The sequence below is a fragment of the Nannospalax galili genome, unplaced genomic scaffold (genome assembly GCF_000622305.1).
Source record: "Nannospalax galili isolate Female #2095 unplaced genomic scaffold, S.galili_v1.0 scaffold209, whole genome shotgun sequence".
In the NCBI taxonomy this organism is placed as follows: Eukaryota; Metazoa; Chordata; class Mammalia; order Rodentia; family Spalacidae; genus Nannospalax; species Nannospalax galili.
In genome coordinates, this window is record NW_008360319.1 from 3,281,824 (window position 1) to 3,304,371 (window position 22,548).

Genomic DNA, 22,548 nt, shown 5'->3' on the forward strand with positions numbered 1-22,548 from the left:
CTGCAAGATAAAATCCCTGAATTTTAGCCCCTATCGATGTCAACATTCTAGCTGGATCTGGTTCCTGCAGAGGACTCTACATTTTCTCTGTAACTGGCCTCCTGTTAGGTTTATATGCCCAGGGACAAAACAAGATCAGTCTAAACTATACGAGTGTTTCAAATACTTGTAGATACAGGTCACGTCCAGGTAGAAGTCACATGCCTCCGGTGCCCTGCCCAGTCTGAGTAAAGCAAGCCCAGTGCTAACAACCGGGCCTCACGTGGCATCTTGATTTTCACTAGTTTGGTAACTTCCCATCCTCTTAGCATAAGGTTGTGTAGTCACAGACCATATTCTAGGTCCCAGGTGTGTGGACCAGGGTTCCAGAGCTTGTACCCTTGAGATGGTTGTGGCTCCTTCGCCTGGGGACCACTCTGACCCTCGACGCTCAGAAGGCGTCTTCCCACAGAAGCGGTTTCAGGAGTTATTTACACACACGTCCTACAGAACATCGCGTCCGTAATCTGGGGGATGGGGGGGGCGTTGGCACACCCTTCTGCCAGGCAATTGTACTACTGGAAAGGATTAAAAACACTCTGTCCTTATGCAATCGCCTAAGTTCAAGACTTCAAAATAATAAAGGGGGGGTTGAAAATGAAAGAAAAAAACTCTGGAAACCACCACCCGGGCCTTGCACGCCCACCCGGGCCGCACCCAGCTTGGGATGGAACAAGCACCTGCCGCGAGACTTCCTCTGCAGTTATTTACAAAGCACAGCCACTCCCGGGGCTTCTCGGAAAACACGCTCAGCCAGGAAAGCCACACCAGCCCGCCAGCACGGCGGGAAGCCGCGGGGCCTCACTGCCCTCCAGCCATTCACCGGGGGAAGAGGGGCAGGGCCGGGGACGCTCCGCGAGCGCGCCGGGCACGTGAACAAGACATGCAGCTGTGCCTGGGCCGGGAGGGGCGCGCGCTGCCCGGCTCGTGGGTGGCGTCCCGCAGCCAATCCTCGCGGCCCGGCCTGCCCCAGGCCACGCCCCGTCCCAGCCAGCCGCCTGGAGTCCCCGGCTGACCTCTCCAGAGATGCTCTAGGTCTGGGTGCACAGTGATACCCAGCGGCCTTCCCGAGAAGATGCAGTGCAGAAGGCGGTCGCAGAGCTGGGGTCAGCTTCAGGACTGCGCTTACCTTCCTCATCTCCACCCCCACAATACCTCCTCTTAGGACGCATAGGTAGACCCCAAGTGCTGACGTTCAATCTATAGAGGTGTTTTGGTTGTTTGTTTTTATCGTTTAAATTACTTTTTGGAAGTCAGATATGGTGATACCCAGCGGTAAGGCCAGCACTTGGGATGTGGAGGCAGGAGGATCAGGAGTGGAGGACATAGTACAGTGAGAAGCCAGCCTGAGCTACATGAGATCTTGTCTCAAAAACCAAGACACAAGCCAGTGGTGATGACGCTTGCTTTTTAATGCCAGCACTCTGGAGGCAAGAAACAGGCAGATCTCTGTAAAATCGAGTTCCAGGCCACCTGGGGCTACAGGGAGACCGTATCTCATTAAAAACAAAAGCAAAACAACAAAACATACACACACAACAAAAGAGGAAGGAACCGAAGGAAGGGAAACAGCCAGGGACAGCGGCTCAGGTCTGTAATCCCAGCATTGGAGAGACTAAGGCAGGAGGAGTGCTGCTGTTTTAAGGACAGCCTGGACTACACAGTGAGTTCCAGGGCAGCCTGGGCTATGTCTGAGGCCTTGTTTTTGTTTTGAGACAGGGTGTCTTCCTGTAGGCCCATGCCTCTGAAACTTGATAGGTAGACAAGGCTGACCAGGATCTTACAGAGATCAGCCTGCCTCTGCCTCTGAGTGCTGGGATTAAAGACTGTGCCACCACACCCGGCCATGAGGCCTTGTTTTTTTAAAAATCAGAAAGCCAGCCTGATGGCATACACAGGTAATCCCAGTGCTTGAGTTTAGATCAGGAGCTCAAGTTCTCCACAGCTACATAGAAAATTTAAGGGCAGCCTGGGCTACATGAAACTCCATCTCAAATTTGGGTTTTTAAAAAATTGTAGTGACCCATACAATATGATGGGACCCATTGTGACATTTCCAAGCATGTATATCATTGTACCCTGTTGTTTGTTTGAGACAGGATTTTGCTAAGATCCTCAGGCCCTAGCTCCTGAATGCTGGGTCATAAATGCACATCACCATGCCTGGATACAAAATTGTTTTTGTTGGGCTGGAGAGATGGCTCAGTGGTTAAGAACAATAACTGTTCTTGCAGAGGACCTGGGTTTGATTCCCACATGGGGGGTAACAACTATCTGTAACTCCAGTTTCAGGGGAATCTGACGCCTCCTTCTGACCTCTGAAGGCATTGCATGACGCGGGTGCACCTACCTACCTACATGCTCATACACAAAAAATATTTTTAAAGTCCTTTTTGTTTTTTGTCTGACTTGAGTTTGCACAGGGCTTGTGCATGCTGTCACAACTGCTATGAGTTGATATGTGCAACTGCCCAGTTGTGTCTAGAAACCACTGTTTGGTTGTATTCATCCACCACCTCTGGCTCCTAAAATTGTCTGCCTCCTCTTTTGCAATGATCCCTGAGCCTTGGGAGCAGGATTAAGGCTGCAGACATTCGTTATGCTGTGGTAGAAAGAGCATAAAATATTCCTGGTGGTATTTTCATCTAAATCCTCCTGTGCAGATATTTTATAAAGCCTAGGTGTGCTGGTATTCCCTTCAGCTCTCACACCTAATGTATGATTGCCCTTTACCAAGTGTCTTTGCTTGGGGAGTATCAGGTGTTATCATTAGGAATTTTATTTTTCTAATTCAAATAGCCAGGAGCATCTGGTCATTGTAGTTCATACCTGTAATCCCAGCACAGGCGATTACTTGTATAGTCAAGACTAGCCTGTACTACAGAGCAAGACCCTGTCTCAAAAAAACCCAAAAGAAAACGAGAAAAAAAAACGTAAAGGATACATTTTCAGAAACGTAAACTAAGGAAGACGTGAACAGAAATAGCTTCAGAAGATAAATCTTTCCTAAGACATTTGGAAGACAGCATCTGTCCTCCAGAGAGTTGATACGATCTCTCACAAACTCTTAATGCTAAACCTGAATCACAGCATTACCCAGCAGTCCCACAGAAATGAGTGTCATTGCCCAACCAAAGACAGATTAGCCTGGAACTCACTATGTAGCCCAGGCTGGCTCTGAACTCACAGAAATCCTCCTGCCTCATCTTCATAAGTGCTAAGATTATACGCATTTTGCACATGTGTGTGTACAGGCAGTCATGAGCATACCATGTGCACACATATGGAGGTCAGAGGAATCATTCTCTCCTTCCACCACGTAGGTCCCAAGGATCAAACTCAAATCATTAGGCTTAGCAGCAAGTGCCTTTACTCACTGAGCCATCTCACCAGCCCACAGCCTGGTTTTTAAAAGAAATATATAATTAGTCATTCATGTATTTCTGACAGAAGCCAGAGAAAAGTTCACAGACACAGAATAAGAAAAAGGACTGTTTCTTTGCTCAGTAGACTTGCTCACTCCTTGGCACAGGGATGCACCATTATGGCGTGTGTTACTTATTGAAATTCATTTGGAATGAATGTTAAAAGTTAGGGAATAAATCGATTTCCCATAAAGCAGTAGAGGCCACATGACCTTTTGCTTCAGTCAAATAATTTTCAGTGAATAAATTTTCATAAAAGGATCTAACCAAAACCCAATTTCAACTCAAAATGGATTACCTATGAGAGTCTCTGTTAACATCTGGGTCACGAGAAATAACATGACAACAGTAAGTCCAACTATTGGTATCATGCAGACTGACTCATTTTTATTAAAAGGGTAAGACATTTGAGTGTTAGATTCTTCACAAAGAAACCAATCTGCAGATCAAAATTTCTTTGTTATGAGTTAATAAAATTCTTGTTTTAATTTTTTTACTTATCTGTGTGTTTGTGTGTGCACAACTGTGCAGGTGTGTGCATGTGCCAATGCCAGAGGAGGATGTTGGGTGGCCTGCTCTGTCATGCTCCACTTTATTCCCTTGAGACAGGTCTGTCACTCTACATGGAGCTAAGCTAGCAGCCAGCAAGCCCCAAGAGATCCTCCTGTATCTGCCACCCACTACACTGAGGTCACAGTTGCACATGGCCACAGTCTCATTTTATTTATTTGTTTTGAGACAAGGTCTCCCTGTAGCCCCAGCTAGCCTGGAATGGGATATGTCGACCAGGATAGCCTGGATCTCAGAGATCCGTCCACCTCTGCCTCCTGAGTGCTGGGATTAAAGAAGTGTACCACCATTCCTGGCGTATTTTGATTTTTTATGTGGCTGAGTGTTTTGCCTGCACGCATGTACGTGTCCCTGCCTACAGAGATCAGAAGAGGGCATCAGATCCCCTAGAACTGGAATTATGGACCACTGTTAGTACTGGGAATCGAAACCGGGGTCCTCCGCAAGAGCGCCCAGTGCTCTTAACTGCCGAGCCAGCTCTCCAGCCCCCACTCTCCTTTTTATATGAGTGCTGGTGATTCTAACTCAGGTCCCTATGCATGCATAGTGAGCACCATTGCCCCCGAGCATCTCCCCAGTCACTGTTTTGATTTGTTTGTCAGAAAAAATTGCTTTGAGGAGCCAGAGAGATGGCTCAGCAGTTAAGAGCACTGATTGGTCTTGTAGAAGGTTCGATTCCCAGCACCCACATGGCGGCTACAAACCATCCTTAACTCCAGTTCCAGGGGAATCCGAAGCCCTCTTCTGACCTCCGCAGCATTGCACGACACGGGTGCACTCACATACATGCAGGCAATACATTCATACACAGAAAATAAAAATAATAAAATATTTTAAAAATTGCTTTGAAACTTATCTTCCCTCGCTTCAATCATATAATCTAGGGCTATGTAGTTAACTTGGATTCTTTCTTTTCGTTGTTCAAACATGAAGGCTTTAAGCCCATTTCTCTGAGGTAAGGCCATCTAGCTGCATCACGGGGCTGCTGGGTGGAGGTTGGAGTGACTAGTGGTCCTTGTTCGCCTGGGATGACAGTTCAATGGAACTTAGGACTTCTGATATGAGGGAAATTCCACACACATTTGATTGAGCTAGTCACCCAAGTCGGAGGCAGCGAACTTGGTCAGCTAGAAGCTGGGCTGAGCTGGTGCAGAAGGCCTTCCTGGCTTGGGTTTCACCCATCCCCTCACAATGCAGCCCTTCATGGTTTATGCAAGTGCAGAGGAGGGCAGTCATTGAATTGGCAGTTGACTGCTACATACACAGAGAAACACCCAGAAGATGGGGAGGGAACCCTACCAAATGCTTTCTTCCTGCCTTGCAAAATAGCATGTATGGTGTGCCCTAAGCACACCCTGAGGAGACTTTTCCTTTTTTTCTTTACCACCTGGTGGCACTACTGCGCAGCTCTGGAGCGCATCCTGGGCTGGGGGCCAGTGTTTTGTTTCGTTTCCTTGTAGGTTTCTTTAGAGCTGGGGATTGAACCCAGGGTCTCAGACTTGGAGACAGGTGCTCAGTGGCTCAGCTGCACCCTCAGCCCTCCTTGCTTGTGTTTTTGCTTTTGTTTTCCAGAGTCTCAGGATGTTGGCCTAGAACCGATGATCTTCCTACCTCGGCCTCCCAAGTGCTGAGTGCTGGGGAGCTCTGAGTTCTAGGATTAGATGTATGAGCTACCAGGTCCGGGTCAGTTCCTTCTTGCTTGTTTGGTTTTTGAGACAGGGCCTCAAATTGCAGTCAGGTGGCCTGAAAACTCACTAACCTCAAACCATAACAATTCTCCTGCCTCAGCCTCTTGAGTGCTGGTATTACAGGTCTGAGCCACCACGATTTTTGTTGTTGTTGTTTGTTTATTTTTTGAGACAGGGTCTCACATAGCCCAAGCTAGCCTTGAATTCAATAAGTAGTTGAGGATGACCTTGAACTCCTGGTCTTCCTGCACCTACCTTCTAAGTGCTGGGCTTTCAGGCCTGCATTACCATGTCCAGTTAGTTTCTTCTTAAAAGAAGTCCAGGGAACTAGTGAGATGCTCAGCAGTTGAAGTGAAGCAAGGGGACTGGAGTTCAGATCGACAACACCCACATAAATATGCCGGTGGGCACAGCAGCTCACTTAAAATTCCAGGCTTAGAAGGCTGAGACTGACATCCCCAAGCACGTTGGCTCTAGAGACTTGCCTGCCTTACCAGAGAGCTCCAGCTTTGACAGAGACTCTGCCTCAGTGAGTAAGGTGTGCATGAACACGCATGCAAACACATGCACATGCATACATGAAAAGAAAAAAACCAACGGTAACTGACAGATCTTTCTGGAAGGCCATTTGCTGACACTCAGTCCTTTTGAACCACAAGCTGAGGATGAAGGTTATACTGACCTCGTGTGGGCTGTTCAAAACATCTATCAAAGACTACCTCAAAGGCACTACTGCTCAGGGAGGTCTTGGTGACCTGGGACAGGCCATTCAAGGCATCCCAAAGATGGCCTGGAGATAGTAGGTGTTGCTCTTGAAACAGAAGACTCCAGTCAGCACACTGTGACCTGCCCACCTCAACTCTTGTGCAACTGTTTAAAAAGGAATCAGTGCCCCCAGCATGTTTAAGAGTTCAGGTAGAAGGCAGTTGTGGGAGGCATCCATGATTCACTCTCTCACATCCACATCAGATCCAACCACAAGTCCTTCCATCTCTGGTCTAACCAACCATGTGCTTGCCTGTATTTGTGCCCAGAGCCTGGTTGAACTCTACAATCCCTTCTTGGGAAAGTGGTCACAGACTGAATGCATGCTTACAGCACTAAGAGAATCACGTCTTCACTGGAACCATGCAAGGCCTTTGCATCTCCCTGTGAATAAAAGGAACGGCCTCACCATGGCTGTGGAGAGCACCCATGAGTTGAGCCCACCAGGGCCCCTGTTCCCAGACCTACTCCACTGCAGCCACGGGTGGCTCAAGCCCACGCCAACCACAGGCCTCTGACTGTGCTTCCCCACCTCTAACTTTCCCCTGGTCCCAAGCATGGTCTGCTCCTTCTTGTCATTTCCCCCACATGCCACCCAGCAGGCCCTCCCATCCTACACTTCTTTTTTTCTTGATTGATTTTTCCCTCAACACTTAGACCTCTTGGGAACACTCAGTGTTCACTTGCTTAGCTGTTTAGTGTCAGACTTCCCCCCAACTTCATTGTGGTGTCAGTTTCATGGGCAGGATTTTTTAAATTTTTCATTTATTTTTTTATTTTATGTGTATGAGTGTCATGCCTGTATGTAAGTGCACCTGTGTCATGCAATGCCCGTAGAGGCAAGAAGAGTGTTGAGTTCCCCATATGGGTCCTGGGATTTGAACCTGGGTCCTCTGCAAGAGCAGCCAGTGCTTTTAACCAATGAGTCATGTCTCCAGCCCCCCATGGGCAGGCTTTTTGTCTGTTTACCTCTGTATCCTTAGCACTTACACTTCGACCTGGTTTACTAGGCATTTAGTGTGCTAGTCAGCTTTCCATCACTGTGACAAAATACCTGAAACAACTTACAAGTGCATTATAAATTGATAAGGAGGAAGGTTTATTCTGGTCTCAGAGGATGTGCGGTCAGTTCTATTGCTCTTGTGCTTGTGGTGGCACAGTCCAATGCGTCATAGCTCACGTTGTGGTGACCAGAAACCAAAAAGGGACAAGGAAGAAGCTGGGTCCGAATGTCCCCTTCAAGCACAAGCCTTCAATGACTTCACTTTCTCTCACTAAGTCCACCCCTTGCACTACATTTCAATAGCGCCACAGGATGGGGACCAAGGCTTCAAACCACGGGCATTTGGAAGATACTTTGGACAACCCAGAACTTGCCACACCCAGAACTCTAGCTGCAAGGGAGTGGGGAAGGGAGGTAGCTCCCAGCCCCTGCAGATAAAGTTGGCACACAGAAGAGCAGCTTCAAAATGGCGAGTCCATTTGTGGTGCTGGAATCCACTTACGGGAGCAAAACCAGACTCTTTTTAGATGAAGCAAAATGGACTAGAAAATAGCAGGGTATACTATATAGTCTAAGTATTATTTCATAAAACTTCTTTCCAAAGCAAACTATTCATCAGAATTTCTGGGGCATCAAGCTTTCTTCAAAGCTTTGCATGCAGTAAGATGACAGGTGCTCAGGAGGCTGAAGCAGGAGGATGGCAAATTGAAAGTGCTACAGAATAAGTTTAAGGACAGCCTGGCCAACTTTGTGAGATCTTGTCTCAAATATAAAAAGTAAAAAGCCAGACATGGTAGCATATGCCTTTAATCTGAGCACTCAGGAGGCAGAAGCAGGCAGAGCTCTGTGAAATTGAGGCCAACTTAGTCTACAGTGTGAGTTCTAGACCAGCTCAGTTGGGACTACAGGAAGGCCTTATCTCAAAGAACAAAAAACGTAGCTAAGCATTCTCTTTTTCTTCCTTATAAATTAGTTTTTAACTGAGACATGCACAATCATGCCATGCAGGGGTCAGCTCTTTCCTCCTACCTCATGGTTTCAGGGATTAAACTCAGGTCATCGTGTTTAGCAGCAAGCACATTTGCTGCTGATCCATCTCGCTGGCCCTCTACAAATACTGAGGACAAGAGGACACACAGCAAGCGGCATCAGCAGCAGATACTGAGGTCTCTTCCAAGGGCTGGTATAGAGAGGAAGCAGTCAGAGAGGAAGAGGGGGCCCCGTCGTAGGGTATTCTCAGTAGCCTGAGACAGTGATGGGGACACTCACAGTTCATAACAGCTTGGAAATTTCAAAGATCCACAATTCCCCAGGACTTAATGAGTAATTGGCATTTTAATTCTCTATGAGGAGAACGCCTACTGGAATGTGCTCCAAGGTCTAGGTTATCCAGCCTGTGCCCATGGTCTATACAAGGCCCAAGGTCCACACACAGCCTATTGTAGTTTGCTGTTGAGCCTATGAATGTGGCCCAACACCAAATCAGAAACTCACTTAAAACATTATGAAATCTCTTTTCTGATTTATTTTTTCTGTAACTTAATTCTCAAGTGTGAACTTTGGAGATGATAGTGTCATGACAGTGTCAAAAATGTGGACACACCTGGACCAGCTCATGCTTGGAGCACCACATGTTGCTACTGTTGTTTAGAACTTAATTGCTCCAATAAGATACCAAGATAGCAACCGCTGAAAACGAGAAATAGCTGGGTGTGGTGGCGCATGCCTGTAATCCCAGCACTCAGGAGGTAGAGACTGGAGTTCAAGGCCATCCTTGGCTACATAGTGAGTTCAAGGCCATTCTCAGCTATGTGAGAAACTGTCTTTAAAACAAAAGAAATAAACAAAAACCAAAAATAGAAATGTGTGGGCCAACGCGATGGCTCACACGTAAGTGGGTAAGGGCACTTGTTGCCAAGCCCAGTTACCTGAATCTGATCCCTAAGACCCACATGGTTGAAGGAGAGAATCAACTCTCACAGGTTGTCCTCTGACTTCCACACACACGCTCCTACATACATATAAACAAACAAACAAATAAATAAACCTAACAAAATTTTTAAATAGAAATATGGGGCTAGAAAGATGGCTCAGCGGTTAAGAGCACTCGCTGCTCTTGCAGAGGACCCAGATTTGGTTTCCACACCCACATGGTGGCTAACAACCAACTGTAACTCCAGTTCCAGAGAATCTGACGCCTTCTTCTGGCCTCCAGAGGCATTGCACATGTGGTACACTTGCATGCAGGAAAACACTCATAAACATAAAATAAAAATAAATAAAATCTTTTAAAAATAAAAATGTGGAGCCGGGCATCGTGGCGCACGCCTTTAGTTCCAGCACTTGGGAGGCAGAGGCAGGCAGATCTCTGTGAGTTCAAGGCCAGCCTGGTCTACAAAGCTAGGGCTACAGGGAAACCCTGTCTCAAAAAATTAAAAATAAAAATAAAAATGTGGTTGTCTTCCTTAAATGTATGGCTTGATATTATCCTTATTTTACATTACATGTGTGGGATGACCGTCACCTTTCCATCATGTTGGCCTTCTTGAAGATGGCCTCAAACTTCCTGCTTCAGCCTCCCATGGCTGAATGAAGATGGAGTTTTTGACAAAGTACAAGAATTTATGAAGTACTTATGTGGTATAGTGCCCAACTCAGCTCACACAACAACTGACACGCAGGAAGCAGTCTAAGAACACATGAGTGTTAAACACCTGCTTCTGTATCAGGATGTACCTGTATCACATCATATTATACCATACCACACCATATCCACACCATACCATACCACACGCTATATCACACCACACAACAGCACACCATACCATATACCATGCCATACCACTCCATAACACACTACACTATATCATACCATATTAAAGCATACAACACCATATCTACCACACACTATATCACACCATACCATATCACACACCTCACCATACCACACTATACCACAATATACACACTACATAAAATCATACTACACAATACCAGAGCACATCACAGCACAACATACTATATCACAACGCGTACTAGCTCTGGAGTCCATGTTGGAAAGGCAGAACATAGAGCTCTAAGACGCTGCTCTGGTTTCTCATGTAATTTGCTGTGGGACTTCAGGCAAGCTACCCAACCTTTGTCAGTCTCATGTCACATCTTTCAAACATAAGTATTAATACCAGTTTTCTTGGAGGGCTGTTATGAGGATTAGCAGACTTACATAAAGTGCTTTGCACAGTTCCCAGCACTTGGAGGGTGTCTGATAAAGGTTAGGAAATTTTTGTTTCTCTGTGGTTTGGTTTTGTTATTTTAGGAAATTAGGATTGTTGTTTTGTTTTGTTTCTTATTTCAATTTTTTGTTTGTATGCTTGTTTGGTTGTTTGGGTTGGGTTGGGTTTGTGTGTGTGTGTGTGTATGTGTGTGTGTGTGTGTGTGTGTGTGTGTGTGTGTGTGTGTTTTGAGACAGAGTCTCATGTAGCCCAAGCTGGCTTCCAACTTGATATATAGCTATACTCCTGATCCTCCTATGTCCAACTCCTAAGTGCTGGGATTCACATGCCCGGCCTTTGGTTTTGGTTTTTTGGGGGGCAGTTATAGTTCTAATTTTTTAGTTTATTTTTATTTATTTATTTATTTATGTGTGTGTGATATATATTTGGGTATGCATGTGAATGTGGAGGTCAGAGAACAACTTCAGAAGTCAGTTCTCTTCTTTCACTTTTACATGGGTTCCAGGGATCAAACCAGTCACAAGGGTTGTGTGGCAAGCGCTCCCCATCACACTGAGCCATCTCACTGTCCCTGTTGTTTGTTGTTATTTTTTGAGACAGACTCTCTCATACTATAGCCCACTGGCCTGAAACTCACTACATTGCCCACTCTGACCTTAAACTTTTCAGTAGTTCTCCACCCTCTGCCTCCCAAGTGCTAGTGATTACAGGTATGAGCTACTATGCCCAGCATTTGTTTCTTGTTTTGTGTGGTGCTGAGGAGTCTAACCCAGAGCCTCAAGCATGCTAAGCAAGTGTTCTACAACTGAGCTGCATCCCCCACCCCCATCATTGTTCTTTATTATTAGAATTTTAGCCTGTTATATATGGTCCCTTCTGATGGTGGGGGCCTTCAAGAACACTGGAAATACTATTGTCTGAAGATATTTTCATAGAACTTTAGACCTAAATAAGATCTCAAGAACTGAGTGAAGACTCCAGGTTCTGAGCTAAGCCAATTATGTCACCTAAGAGATCTTTTCTTCCTCTCTGTGGTGCTGGAAACGGAACCCAGGGCCTTCTGCATGCTAGGCAAGAACTGTCCACTGGGCTACACCTCTGAACACAGAAGATCCACTTTTTTAAGGGACAAACTTGCAGAAGAGCCACCTCAGCCCCCCACCACAGTTGCTCCCACAGGTAATCATGACATTCACTACTTCCTCCCTGTGTCTGACGTGTTTCCTGTCCCCGTTTCTGTTTGCACAAATCTCACATTTCCTAACTTCTCCTTATTCAAACCAACCTCAAATCAGCTTCTTTTTCAGCTTTTTCAGACGGCTCTGTGACAACCAACTCTCTCCCCTGGCAGACAGCCTCAGTCACTCTGCAGACCAGTCAAGAGGGGCCGGGCACAGAACTCCATGCCGGCAGCTCACTTCTTCTGCTTGTCAGCTGCCATTTCAGCCTCACCGCCAGGATAATGTGGCACGGCTTCATACTCTCCACACTGCCTGACCAGTGCCATACCACTGGGGGTCCACATCAGAAAGGTGGGGTATCTAGATCCAAGTCCCTCACCATCACCACTACATGAACCCAAAGAGAGTCTGTGTCTTAGTCCAGCCAGGGTGGCCAGGCCACACTTCCCCATCCAGAGGCCAGTCTCCTTAGCTCTCTGTTCAGACTTATTTGCTTATTTATTTATTTTGATTTTGTGGGCTAGCCTTGAACCCACAAAGATCCTACTGCTTTAGCTTCTTGAGTAGTGGGATTATAGGCATGTATCTCCACACCTCACTTTGTGTTCAGACTTTATTATTTTATTTTTGGCATGGGGGAGAAGACAAGGTCTCAGGTAGCTCAGGGTGGCCTTGAACTCACTATATAGCCAAGGATGATCTTAGATAATCTTGAACTTCTGATCCTCCTGCCTCTGATTCTCAAGTGCAGGGAATACAGGTCTGCACAAGTATATTTGATGTATTTAGTGCTGGGCATCCGATGGAGGGCCTGGTGCATGCCCTATATACACTCTACTAGTGGAGTCACATAGCCCTGTGTGACTTCTGACCTCCTCTTCCTGGCTTTTGTCGGGTAGTACAGGAAATGAGCTCCAGGGAGGGGCCCCTACATCTGTCTGTTCACCTAGTACCTGGCAAATGCTGGCACACGGTATAGAAAAAGAACAAATGACTTGGCATGCATATCACTCAACTTTGCCCTAATGGAATTCAGGAGAGGTACTGAGTTTCCCCTGAAGGGCAGGCACAAGACCAGGGCCTAAGACTGATAATCTGTGGTTCCAACAGATCCAATATCTGCCACAGAGCAAATCCACCCTGCACTGTAGCTATACGGACTGACCCATGTGGACAGTACCGTCAGGCTCCTGGCGCTGGAGACACCAATACCATGAGATACGGACAGAGAAAATGGGGTCTATGTGTTGATTCTTCCAGCTTCCTCCCTGCAGCCCACCAGCTGCCTGCATCCACCAAAGCTTTAGTCAGATGCTGCCTCTAGTAACTGCTCTGCCCCTCAACAGTTAGGCTTGAGGTGGGGTGCACAGCATTCTGCACTAACCAATGAGCTTTTCATTTATCAAACTTTTGAAACAGGCCCTTTACTGAACTCTTCTCAACTTGCCTAATATAGGTTTCCTCCAGGTCTCTGACAGTGCTGGTCCCATATCAAGACATAGAAATGGGGCCAGTGAGATGGCTCAGCAGGTAAAGGTGTTTTCCACACGAACCTGAAGACCTGAGGCCAATCCCTGGACCCACAAGGGACTCCCAAAAGTTGCCCTCTGACTTCCACACACAAGTCTGCCTACATTTATGCACATACAAATCACATGTAAATATACACAATTACAATTAGTAAAAAATGTAAAACATGGAAACACAGCAAAGGATAGGATTAGAGCAACCCCTTCTGGGCCTCTGGCCCACTGAGAAAGCCTCCTCCATCTGACCCCCTGAAGAAGCCTCCAGTTCCAGGGGATTCAATGCCCTCATCTGACCTCCGAGGGCATTGCATGACATGGTGCACCTACCTACATACAGGCAATACACTCATATACATAAAATAAAAATAATAAAAAGCTCATACCTCAATATGCAAAGAAGCTCTGCCTCAGAATCAAAGCCCACCAGAGTCCAGATCAAAGCTTCTGGAAAATCCGGACAGCACTGGCCCCAAGCAAGCGCTGTTTCTTACTCGAGGACCTTCAGAAAGTAGCCACCGTGCAGGAATGTGATACTTTCTTCACTGTGCAGCAATGCCTCTTCAGATTAAAACAACTATCAAAAGCAGAGCCTAACTTGGGTGGCAGTTGACAAATAGTTTGCCCTTTGTAATCTAATAATATACTAAGATAGTCTGTCATAAAGCAAAAAAATAATAATTAAAATAAAAAGCTGCTAGCTGGGTGTGGTACAAGTCTGTAATACCAGCACTTGGGAAGCGGAGGCAGGAGGATTAGGAGGAGCTCAAAGCCAACTTTGATTATGTATCCGGTATAAGGCCAGCCTGAGTTACAGGTGACCCTATCTCAAAAAAAGCAGTCTTATGTAACCTGGGGCTGGCCTCAATGTTGCTTACATAGCTGAGGATGGCCTTGAACTTGTGATCCTCCTGTACCCACCTCCCAAGTGCTGGGCTAATCGCCATGGGCCACCACAGCAGGCTATAAAGCAAAATCTCATGTCAACAATAATTGAGCAGCCTAGTTACTTTATGCCTTGCTCATAAGGCCATCCCCTGTGCACTGTGACAACTAAACAGACATCTTTGCCTTCTTTCAGTTTGCCAACCAGAGGCCACAAGGTCGTAAAAGCAAGAGAGATGACTTCACAATGCAGTTAATGAGGCAAGTGAGGACTCTGACACCCTCAAGACAGTCTAAGGGGCAAGGTGGCCACATTACACACAGAATGACAGAGGAGCAGAAGATGGACTGTGGGCCTAGCCATCACCAGCTGACCAAGGATAAGACAGAACTTGTTATCCTTCCTCTTTTACCAGCATCCTTTCCTATCTCCTTGTCTCCAGCTGCATGGGAGTGGTTAACCAGCCCTTTCGCAGCTGGGGATGGGATGGTACCTTAGCACTCTGTGCTTATGAGGGACAAAGGTCACTAGGCCTCCCAGCAACCATAGAAGTAACATGCCCATTTACAGAAATTATGAAAGAGAAGCTTGGCAAGAAAGGTGGGTGGAGAGGGCAGAGAGATAGCACAGTCCGGGGACTTGGGAGGCCAGGCTTCCTTTTCTTTACTACCCACAAATACCCATTCAGGGTGGGAGAGCTTTAGGGGTGTGGTGTGTGTGTGTGTGTGTGTGTGTGTGTGTGTGTGTGTGTACGTGTGTGCGTGCACGTTTGAGACAGGGTCTCTTGTAGCTCAGGCTAACCTCCCACTTGCTTCTCCTGACTCCATCCCCCAAGTGCTGGGATTACAGGTGTGTGTGCCACCAAGCCAGGCACAAGTTCTCTCCACAAAGCAGTAATTACGGGGCTCAGACAGTCCTGGTTTGAATGTAGAGCAGTTGCCCACATTCACTGCAGCTCCCGTTCTATTCCAGGACTCAGACCTCAGGGTGGTGAGGAGTCCAGCCCAGCTCTAAACAGTGGCAAGGGGAGTCATTTGGCCTCCCCTCCTTGCAAGCCTTGCTGGTAAAATGGGACCACATACTCTGGCGACCCCCGCAGGGAGCCCTGGGAATCTCCCTGCCTTTCCTGCAGTCTCAAGCCAGGCGCAAGGCAGAAAGCCAAGAGCTCAGACATCAGGAGCTGTGGCCGCGGGCAGCGTCTGCAGAGGCTAGATGGGCACTGCGTGTAGCTGCCAGGCCGACCTCAGTGGGGCACTGGTTTGCCTCTTTGTAGCGGTCTGCCAATCCTCCCACAGTCGTCCCTCTTCCTGTGCCCGTTTTGGCAGGGTAGAAACTGAAACTGCGAGGTAAAAATGACTTCCCCCCGCCGGTTAGGCAGGACGGGCATCAGGTCTGCGTTGTACTCCAGGCGGCTTCCTCCCTCCGCGAGCCGCTCAGGGCTGCAGAGCTCCGGCTATCAGAACGGCCAAGTCCCCAGCGAGAACTAAATTCCCGGCTGCCGTTCTATCTGCATCCCGGGGCTGGAATGCAGCGGGATTCCCGGGTTCACTGCGGTTCCCCGGACTCCAGTCCGGCGTCCTCCGCCTCCCGAGCCCAGCCCCGGTCCCCGCATCCACGTGGTGCGGGAAGGAAGAGGATAACGCGCTGTGGGATGCGCAGTGCGGGGCCGGAGGGGGCCCCACCGGACCCCCGAGGGGACAGTGCGACACCGGGTCTGCGCGGCCCGGGCAGCCGGAGCTTCCACACCTGGCGGGGACCCGAGCCCGCGCTGGCCGGACGCCGCGCAGGTCCCCGGACCGCTCGGAGCGCAGATGACCGGGGTCCCTACCTTTCCGGAAGGGCATCGCGCAGGGACGCTCCCCGCGGGGCTGGCCCGCGACGTGCCGCCAGGACGTCCAAGCCGCAGCCCCGCAGCCCGGGGCTCCTTGCGGGCGGTGGGGCCGGCGAGGGAGGGGAAAGGGACATATTTGGTCACAGCCCGGCACGTCACTGCGCGGAGGAGGCCCCGCCGCAGAGCAGGAAGCGCGGGAGTCGCGTCACCGGTGCGCTCCGGGCGCCTGCGGGCTGCGGCCCGGGGCTGGGGTGGGCGACCTGGACTCGCCCTGTCCCCAAAGCCCCTAGAGGCAGAAATTGAGGAGCCCCGGGGTGCAGCCTGCCATTACAGGTGCCGCAGAACTGGGTAAAACACCTGGGCGGGAACGAAAATCAGCCCAGTCATCAGCTCCTCCGGGCAGTGTGGGACCATCTACCAGGGAAGGGACCGAATTGAAATTCCTTTTTTTCCATGCTGTAGTTGGGGGACGCGGGGCGCCTTCTGTTGGCTGTTTGACTTGTACTGAAGGGAAATGAAGGCTGATCGGAGCAACCTTGGAAAATCCACGTTTAGCAGCCTTCCCTACCCCAGTTTAGCATCCTTCCTGCTCCAAGTCCTGTCCCCAGCACATACCGCTCCCTGCACACCTAATTAAGTGTTCATTTAGCCTTAAGGTCCACCCGGGGAAATGGTTTTTCCCTTTTGCTCAGTGCTTATTTCTCCAGAGTCTGAAATGGCCCCTCACCCACAACTTGATAAATCTATCAAAAGAAAAAGTGTCATTTTGGGGACCCAGAAGAGGGAGGAGGGAACCCTTATTTATTACATTTGCCCTGTATAAAAGCCAGCACCAAAGCAAATACCTTAATACGTGGTAGACCCCAGTGTCGAAAAGCAGGCTCTTCTGGTCGATTAAGACTTTAACCATCTGAGCAAGGTGTGGTGTCAGCAGGCCAGGACTTAATTCCAGCACTTGAATGGCTGAGGCAGGACGACAGCCAGGTCTGGATCATCCTGGGTTACACAGGCAAAGCTTGTCTTAAAAAAGAAAGGAGGGGGGCTGAAGAGGTGGCTCAGCGGCTAAGCGCACTGGCTACACTTGCAGAGGACCCGTTTCGATTCCTAGCGCCCTCTTGGTGGCTAACAACCAACCATAACTCCAGTTCGGGGGGGATGTGATGCCCTCTTCTGACTGCACGACTAGGGTGCACCAACCTACAATGCAGGCAATATACCCATATAAATAAAATTTAAAAAGAAAAGAAAAAAGAGAAAAGAGTTAATTCTGAATTGGTATTTAAAGCACACAGACGCCTGAGGGATCACTTGAGTCCCAAGAGTTCAAGACCAGCCTGGGCAACAAAGTGAGTCACTCCACCTGAGAAGGAGTTAATTCTTGTGAGTAGTCTACCCCACCCCCACCTTTATGTCTCAAAGTGTTGCTGCCTGCCATTGTAAACTTCTGAATATCTGCCTCATTACTTCCAGTTAAGCATGCCCCCAAATATGTTCACAATCTTTCTTTCTTGAATTGTGACCTTAAGCTGAGCATGCTCAGTCATGTACTTTCTGGTATGAATATGTATAGACTCCTCAGTCCCAATGCTCGGGAATTTGAGGCGGGAGGATGGCCAGATCCTCAGACCCAAATCTTCGTGATTCCTTTGTCCAACAGGATTCTGCTTTGGAAATAACTTCCACACTCTCCTTATCTGTTGCAGGTAATAAATCTTTCTCCACTCTTCCATTTCCTTCTTAACATTTTTGCATGCATGTAGGGGGTATATGTACATTTGTGTGGGTGTGGATCTGCACATGTGGGAACTAAAGTCTGGGGTGGGGTGAGAAAACAAGTTGCCAGAAAGAAGGAAAGGTCTATCTTGGGGAAATGACCCCTGCTCCCAGCATCAGGCCCATCAGCCACCAGCCAAGCTAAGGTCAAATCAGTGCTCATTCCACAAAAAGGAGGAACATTTGAAGATGGAATGCCCAAAACCTTCTCGGGGAGGGAAGGCAGACGACTAGCCTGACTCCTCTCAGTTCCCTCTTGTAGAAGATGAGAATTAATGGGGCTAAAGGACGTCTTGTTCAGCTCCCTTTAGTACAATTTAGATTTCTTATAAAGAGTCCTGGGTTACCTTAGTCATAACTAGGGAGAAAGAGTGAATTTTACTAAATATTAGACCCATGTGCTCTTGTTTTGTGTTTTGTTTTGTTGAGACAGGGTCTCCCTGTAGCCCCAGCTGTCCTGGAACTCACCATGTAGTAGACTCACATACTCATGACTAATAAAAAGGACACTGTGTCTAAGGAAGGCTATAACATGAGAGGTGTCAGGAAAAGCAGAAATAAAATGGCCTGTGTTGTAAGTTCAAAGATTTTTAAATGCCCCCCCCAATATCAGCTCAGGTTGGCCTCAAACTTGCTATATAGCTCAGTATAATCTTGAACTTCTGATCTTCCTGCATCTACCTCCTGAGTGATGGGAATACAGGCAACGCACTACCATGCTCAGTTCATGCAGAGCTGGGAACTGAAGCCAGGACTTCATTCCTGCTAGGCAAAGACTCTACCAACTGAGTTACGTCCCCAGTCCCTAAATCACTTACTTGTATGTACTCCTGACTGCCTCATTCCCTTCTTAGAAATGGGTCCCTCATGCTATGGAACAGCCACTGACAATCTGGACCCCACATCAGGTCACCAATCTTCTAGAGTAAAATGACCACCATTGACTAACTAGCAGCCAAATGTTACAATACTTGGGCCAGTTGCTTGATGCCATCTGACTCTAAAACACTGCCAGACACTTAACCCAATCATTCTATTGCATTTATGCATTAGATGACATAGTTTCTAGTACATGACTACTCAGAACTAATAGTACAAACAGACTCAAGCTAAAAGGCCCTTTATGGTTTGTTGATAGGAGCAATTCTATAGTTAATGGTGAATGGTGGTCTACTACTACATTGGTCTACTAGAACTTCAGCTCCCACTGCTGAGATAATAGAGTTGACTTTGGACTAGAATTAAGAAAGGAGAGGGCATTAACTGTATACGCACGTTTATATACATCTTCTAAGGGATCCCTTGCTCATGGTACAATCTGGGAAGAGGCAGGTTTTCCTAATGCCACATCAAAGAAATTAAATAAGGAAAGGAAGTCCTTAGAATGCTTCAGGCTCTAATGGCCTAAGGGTAGCAGGTGGGCATTGCAGGGGTATCACGGGGGGGGGGGCTCAGAAATAATGAGACAGCCCCATGCACCATGTCTCAGGGAACATCTAGGAAGAGTGGGGGGAAAGAACTTAAGAGCTGGAGGATGACGATGAGTGCTGTGAAATGCTGTCTTCTCAACATGATGTGGCTGTGCAATCATAACTCACAGCAGCTGTGGTTACCAGAGCATGCACAAGGTCAAGCCAACCAAAATTCCAGCATGGATGGGGTGGATTGTCTGCATGCCTCCCTCCTTACTGATGAGCTATTAGGGCTTGATTGTTGCTGACAGGAGGATCGTTCTTTTGTGGAGGATGTGACCCCTGGTAGGTTCACCACACTCCAGTGATAGCCCCACACCAATGCCCAGATGGGCAGCACTAACTGGACTTAGTACATTATCAAAATAAAAGAGAGAAGGACATGAAGTTGGGAGGAGGATGTGGGGGGATATAGGGAAAGGTCAAAGAGATAATGGGGGTATATATGATCATGTTTCATTGCCCACCTGTATGAAATTCTCAAGAATAAAAAAGAATTTTAAAAAAATAATAAGAATAGACCATAGAGTTGATATTGCTACTAAACATGCAGCTTGGTCTGGAGAAATTCTGCAGCTGTCTTTGATCCCATACTTGACCTTCTGTAAATTTGTTCTATCCTACTCAGGGGAAGATACAGTGGAAGCAAAAAACGGAGATGATAGACAAACAAGAAAGGTTTGGCTTGGGCAATTTTAAACATGTCTACAGTTCAGCTTATTATATAGACAGCACATATAGCTAGCTTCTTGGAGTCATAAAGACCAGATCTAAAGAGGACCACACTGTCACAACAACATGAGTGAGGCCATCTGTACCCCCTCTGGAAAGGACCTGCTGCCTGGTGGGAACTAACAAGTGGTAGTCAATGCCAAGTTAATATCTCTTAGCTTTTGTGGATTTTTTTTTTAGAGGATCTCTAGCCTAGGCTACCCTTAAACTCCCTTTGAGACCAAGGATGATCTTGAACTTCTGATCTTCTTGCCTCTATAGTGTTGGGGTTATAGGTGTGCCCCACCATGTGTGGGGGGATCCACACCAGAGCCTTGTGCAAACACTCTACCAAGTGAGCTCTCTCCCCAGCCCTTGTGGATATTTTTATACAGGGTAGACAGAAGAACAGAAAAAGCAGGAGGAGTTATAAATGGACTTTAAATAACAATAGGCTCAATTTCATTTCAGATGTGGGTTGGATCTCCCAGATGCCAGGAGTGCAGTGGAAACGGCATGGAGACCTAACCACTCAGCAGAACTGAAAAGGCCAACTGTACACTTAAAGTTGCTGTGTCCAAACTGTGTCAAGAGGATCATGAAAAGAGGATCATCAGCCTCTGGGTCTGATCTGCATTAGAGCTGCCCCCAAAGGGAAACTCAAGCTCAGACTCTTTAAAACACTATATGGACTGTCCTTTCTTTGGGAACTAGTTCTAAAGTACATGCTGATATGGAAATTGGACTAGCAATAAAACATAATCAACTTAGGGCACATGATCCTGACCCTTTATGGGTATGAAACGTATAAACTTCCTTCTACTCCAGGGATAAGAGTTCAACCCCATGAACCAGAGGATAAAGTATGCTTTAAAACCTGGGGGCTAGAAAGAGACGGTTCATTGGTTAAAGTATTTGCTGTGCAAGAATGAGAACTCGCGCTCCAATCCCCAGTCCCCATACATAAAACCAAATATGGCACCTGTAACCACAGTGTTGTTGGGGACAGAGACAGGAGGATCACTGGCACTTGCTGAGTAGCTCCAGATTCAGTGAAAGAGTCTGTCTCAAGGGAACAAGTTAGTGAGTGAAAGAGACAGACACGGGATATCTTCTTCTGGCCTCAGCATGCATCTACACACGTGCACCTACACAGACATACACTATACACACACACACACAGACACACACACACAGACACACACAGACACAGACACACACACACACACAGACACACACACACAGACACACACAGACACAGACACACACACACACACAGACACACACACACAGACACACACAGACACAGACACACACACACACACAGACACACACACACAGACACACACAGACACAGACACACACACACACACAGACACACACACACAGACACACACAGACACAGACACACACACACACACAGACACACACACACAGACACACACAGACACAGACACACACACACGTACTTGGAAGTCAGAGTCCCCTTAGGACCAGCCTCACCCAATTTGGACAGGCCCTTATTTAATCTTACTAACTAGTTACTCCCCTTTTTGTGTGAGCTGTGACACCCCAAATTCGTTAAACCATATAAAAGAGGGAGCAGGATTTCAAGTAAGCTTATAAATGCCAACTCCTGTGAACCAAGGCCAAGGCTCATGCTAAAGCTGGAAAGGGTCAAATAATAAGTAGAGACACACAGTAAAAGACTCCAATGGTCTATTTATACAGCTTCAGTCTTCTGAATGCCTATGTTCTTTTGTGTCTTACACAGAAGCATAAATTCACATTCAGTGAAACTATGTTATAAGCTACAATAACAGCAGGTATCCTGGTCTTCTTGTTCCATTTTAAAAATGCTTTAAAATTTTATTTATTTAATTTTTTATTTATGTGTATGAGTGTATTGCCTGCACATATGGAAGTGTACCCATGTCGTGTAATGCCCTCAGAGGGATTCAAATCCCCTGGAACTGGAGTTAGAGACCATAGTCAGCTGCCATGTGGGTGCTGGGAACCGAACCCGGGTCTTCTGCAAGAACAGTCAGTGCTCTTAACTGCTGAGCCATCTCTCCAGCCCTGCTTAACTGAGTTTTGACCAGGATTCCCCAGGACATCAAATGTGTATTTCTTGGGCTACTTAAATTACTGATATAGTGTAACTAATTTTATCTTTTTTATTATCTGCCTTAAAACAATTATAAAAGAAACATAAATTATGGTGTTAGAGTGTCCCTGGTGATGTTAAGAAGATCTAACTTGATTGAGGCCAGTGAGCTCCAGGCCAGCTGAGGTTACAGGGAGACTCTGTCTCAAAAAAGCAAGCAAACAAACAAACAAAAGCCCATCTATCAAGAGAGTAACATAGTAATGGGCTGGGGAGATGGCTCCAAGGGTAAAGGCTGCCAATCTAAAAACTTGAGTTTGATCCCTTGTGGAAGGAGA

General features: G+C 47.2%; 1 protein-coding gene and 1 long non-coding RNA gene across 3 annotated transcripts in view; one reads left to right on the forward strand and one right to left on the reverse strand.

Annotated features, from left to right (window-relative positions):
• Pfkfb3 (6-phosphofructo-2-kinase/fructose-2,6-biphosphatase 3) overlaps positions 1-16,385 on the reverse strand; it is an 81,418-nt gene extending 65,033 nt beyond the window's left edge. The window contains exon 1 of the mRNA XM_029559685.1: positions 16,145-16,385. Within this exon, the coding sequence (XP_029415545.1) occupies positions 16,145-16,160 (16 nt within the window). The 5' untranslated portion in view covers positions 16,161-16,385. The remainder of the gene's footprint in view (positions 1-16,144) is intronic.
• Positions 16,352-21,297, forward strand: LOC115068762. 2 transcript variants are annotated; one of them, XR_003848105.1, is made up of 4 exons: positions 16,352-16,480; positions 17,433-17,527; positions 17,805-17,850; positions 20,575-21,297. It is a non-coding gene; the product is annotated as an uncharacterized LOC115068762 (long non-coding RNA). The 2 variants fall into 2 exon arrangements; XR_003848106.1 differs by lacking the exon at positions 17,805-17,850.
• Positions 21,298-22,548: the final 1,251 nt, after the last annotated feature.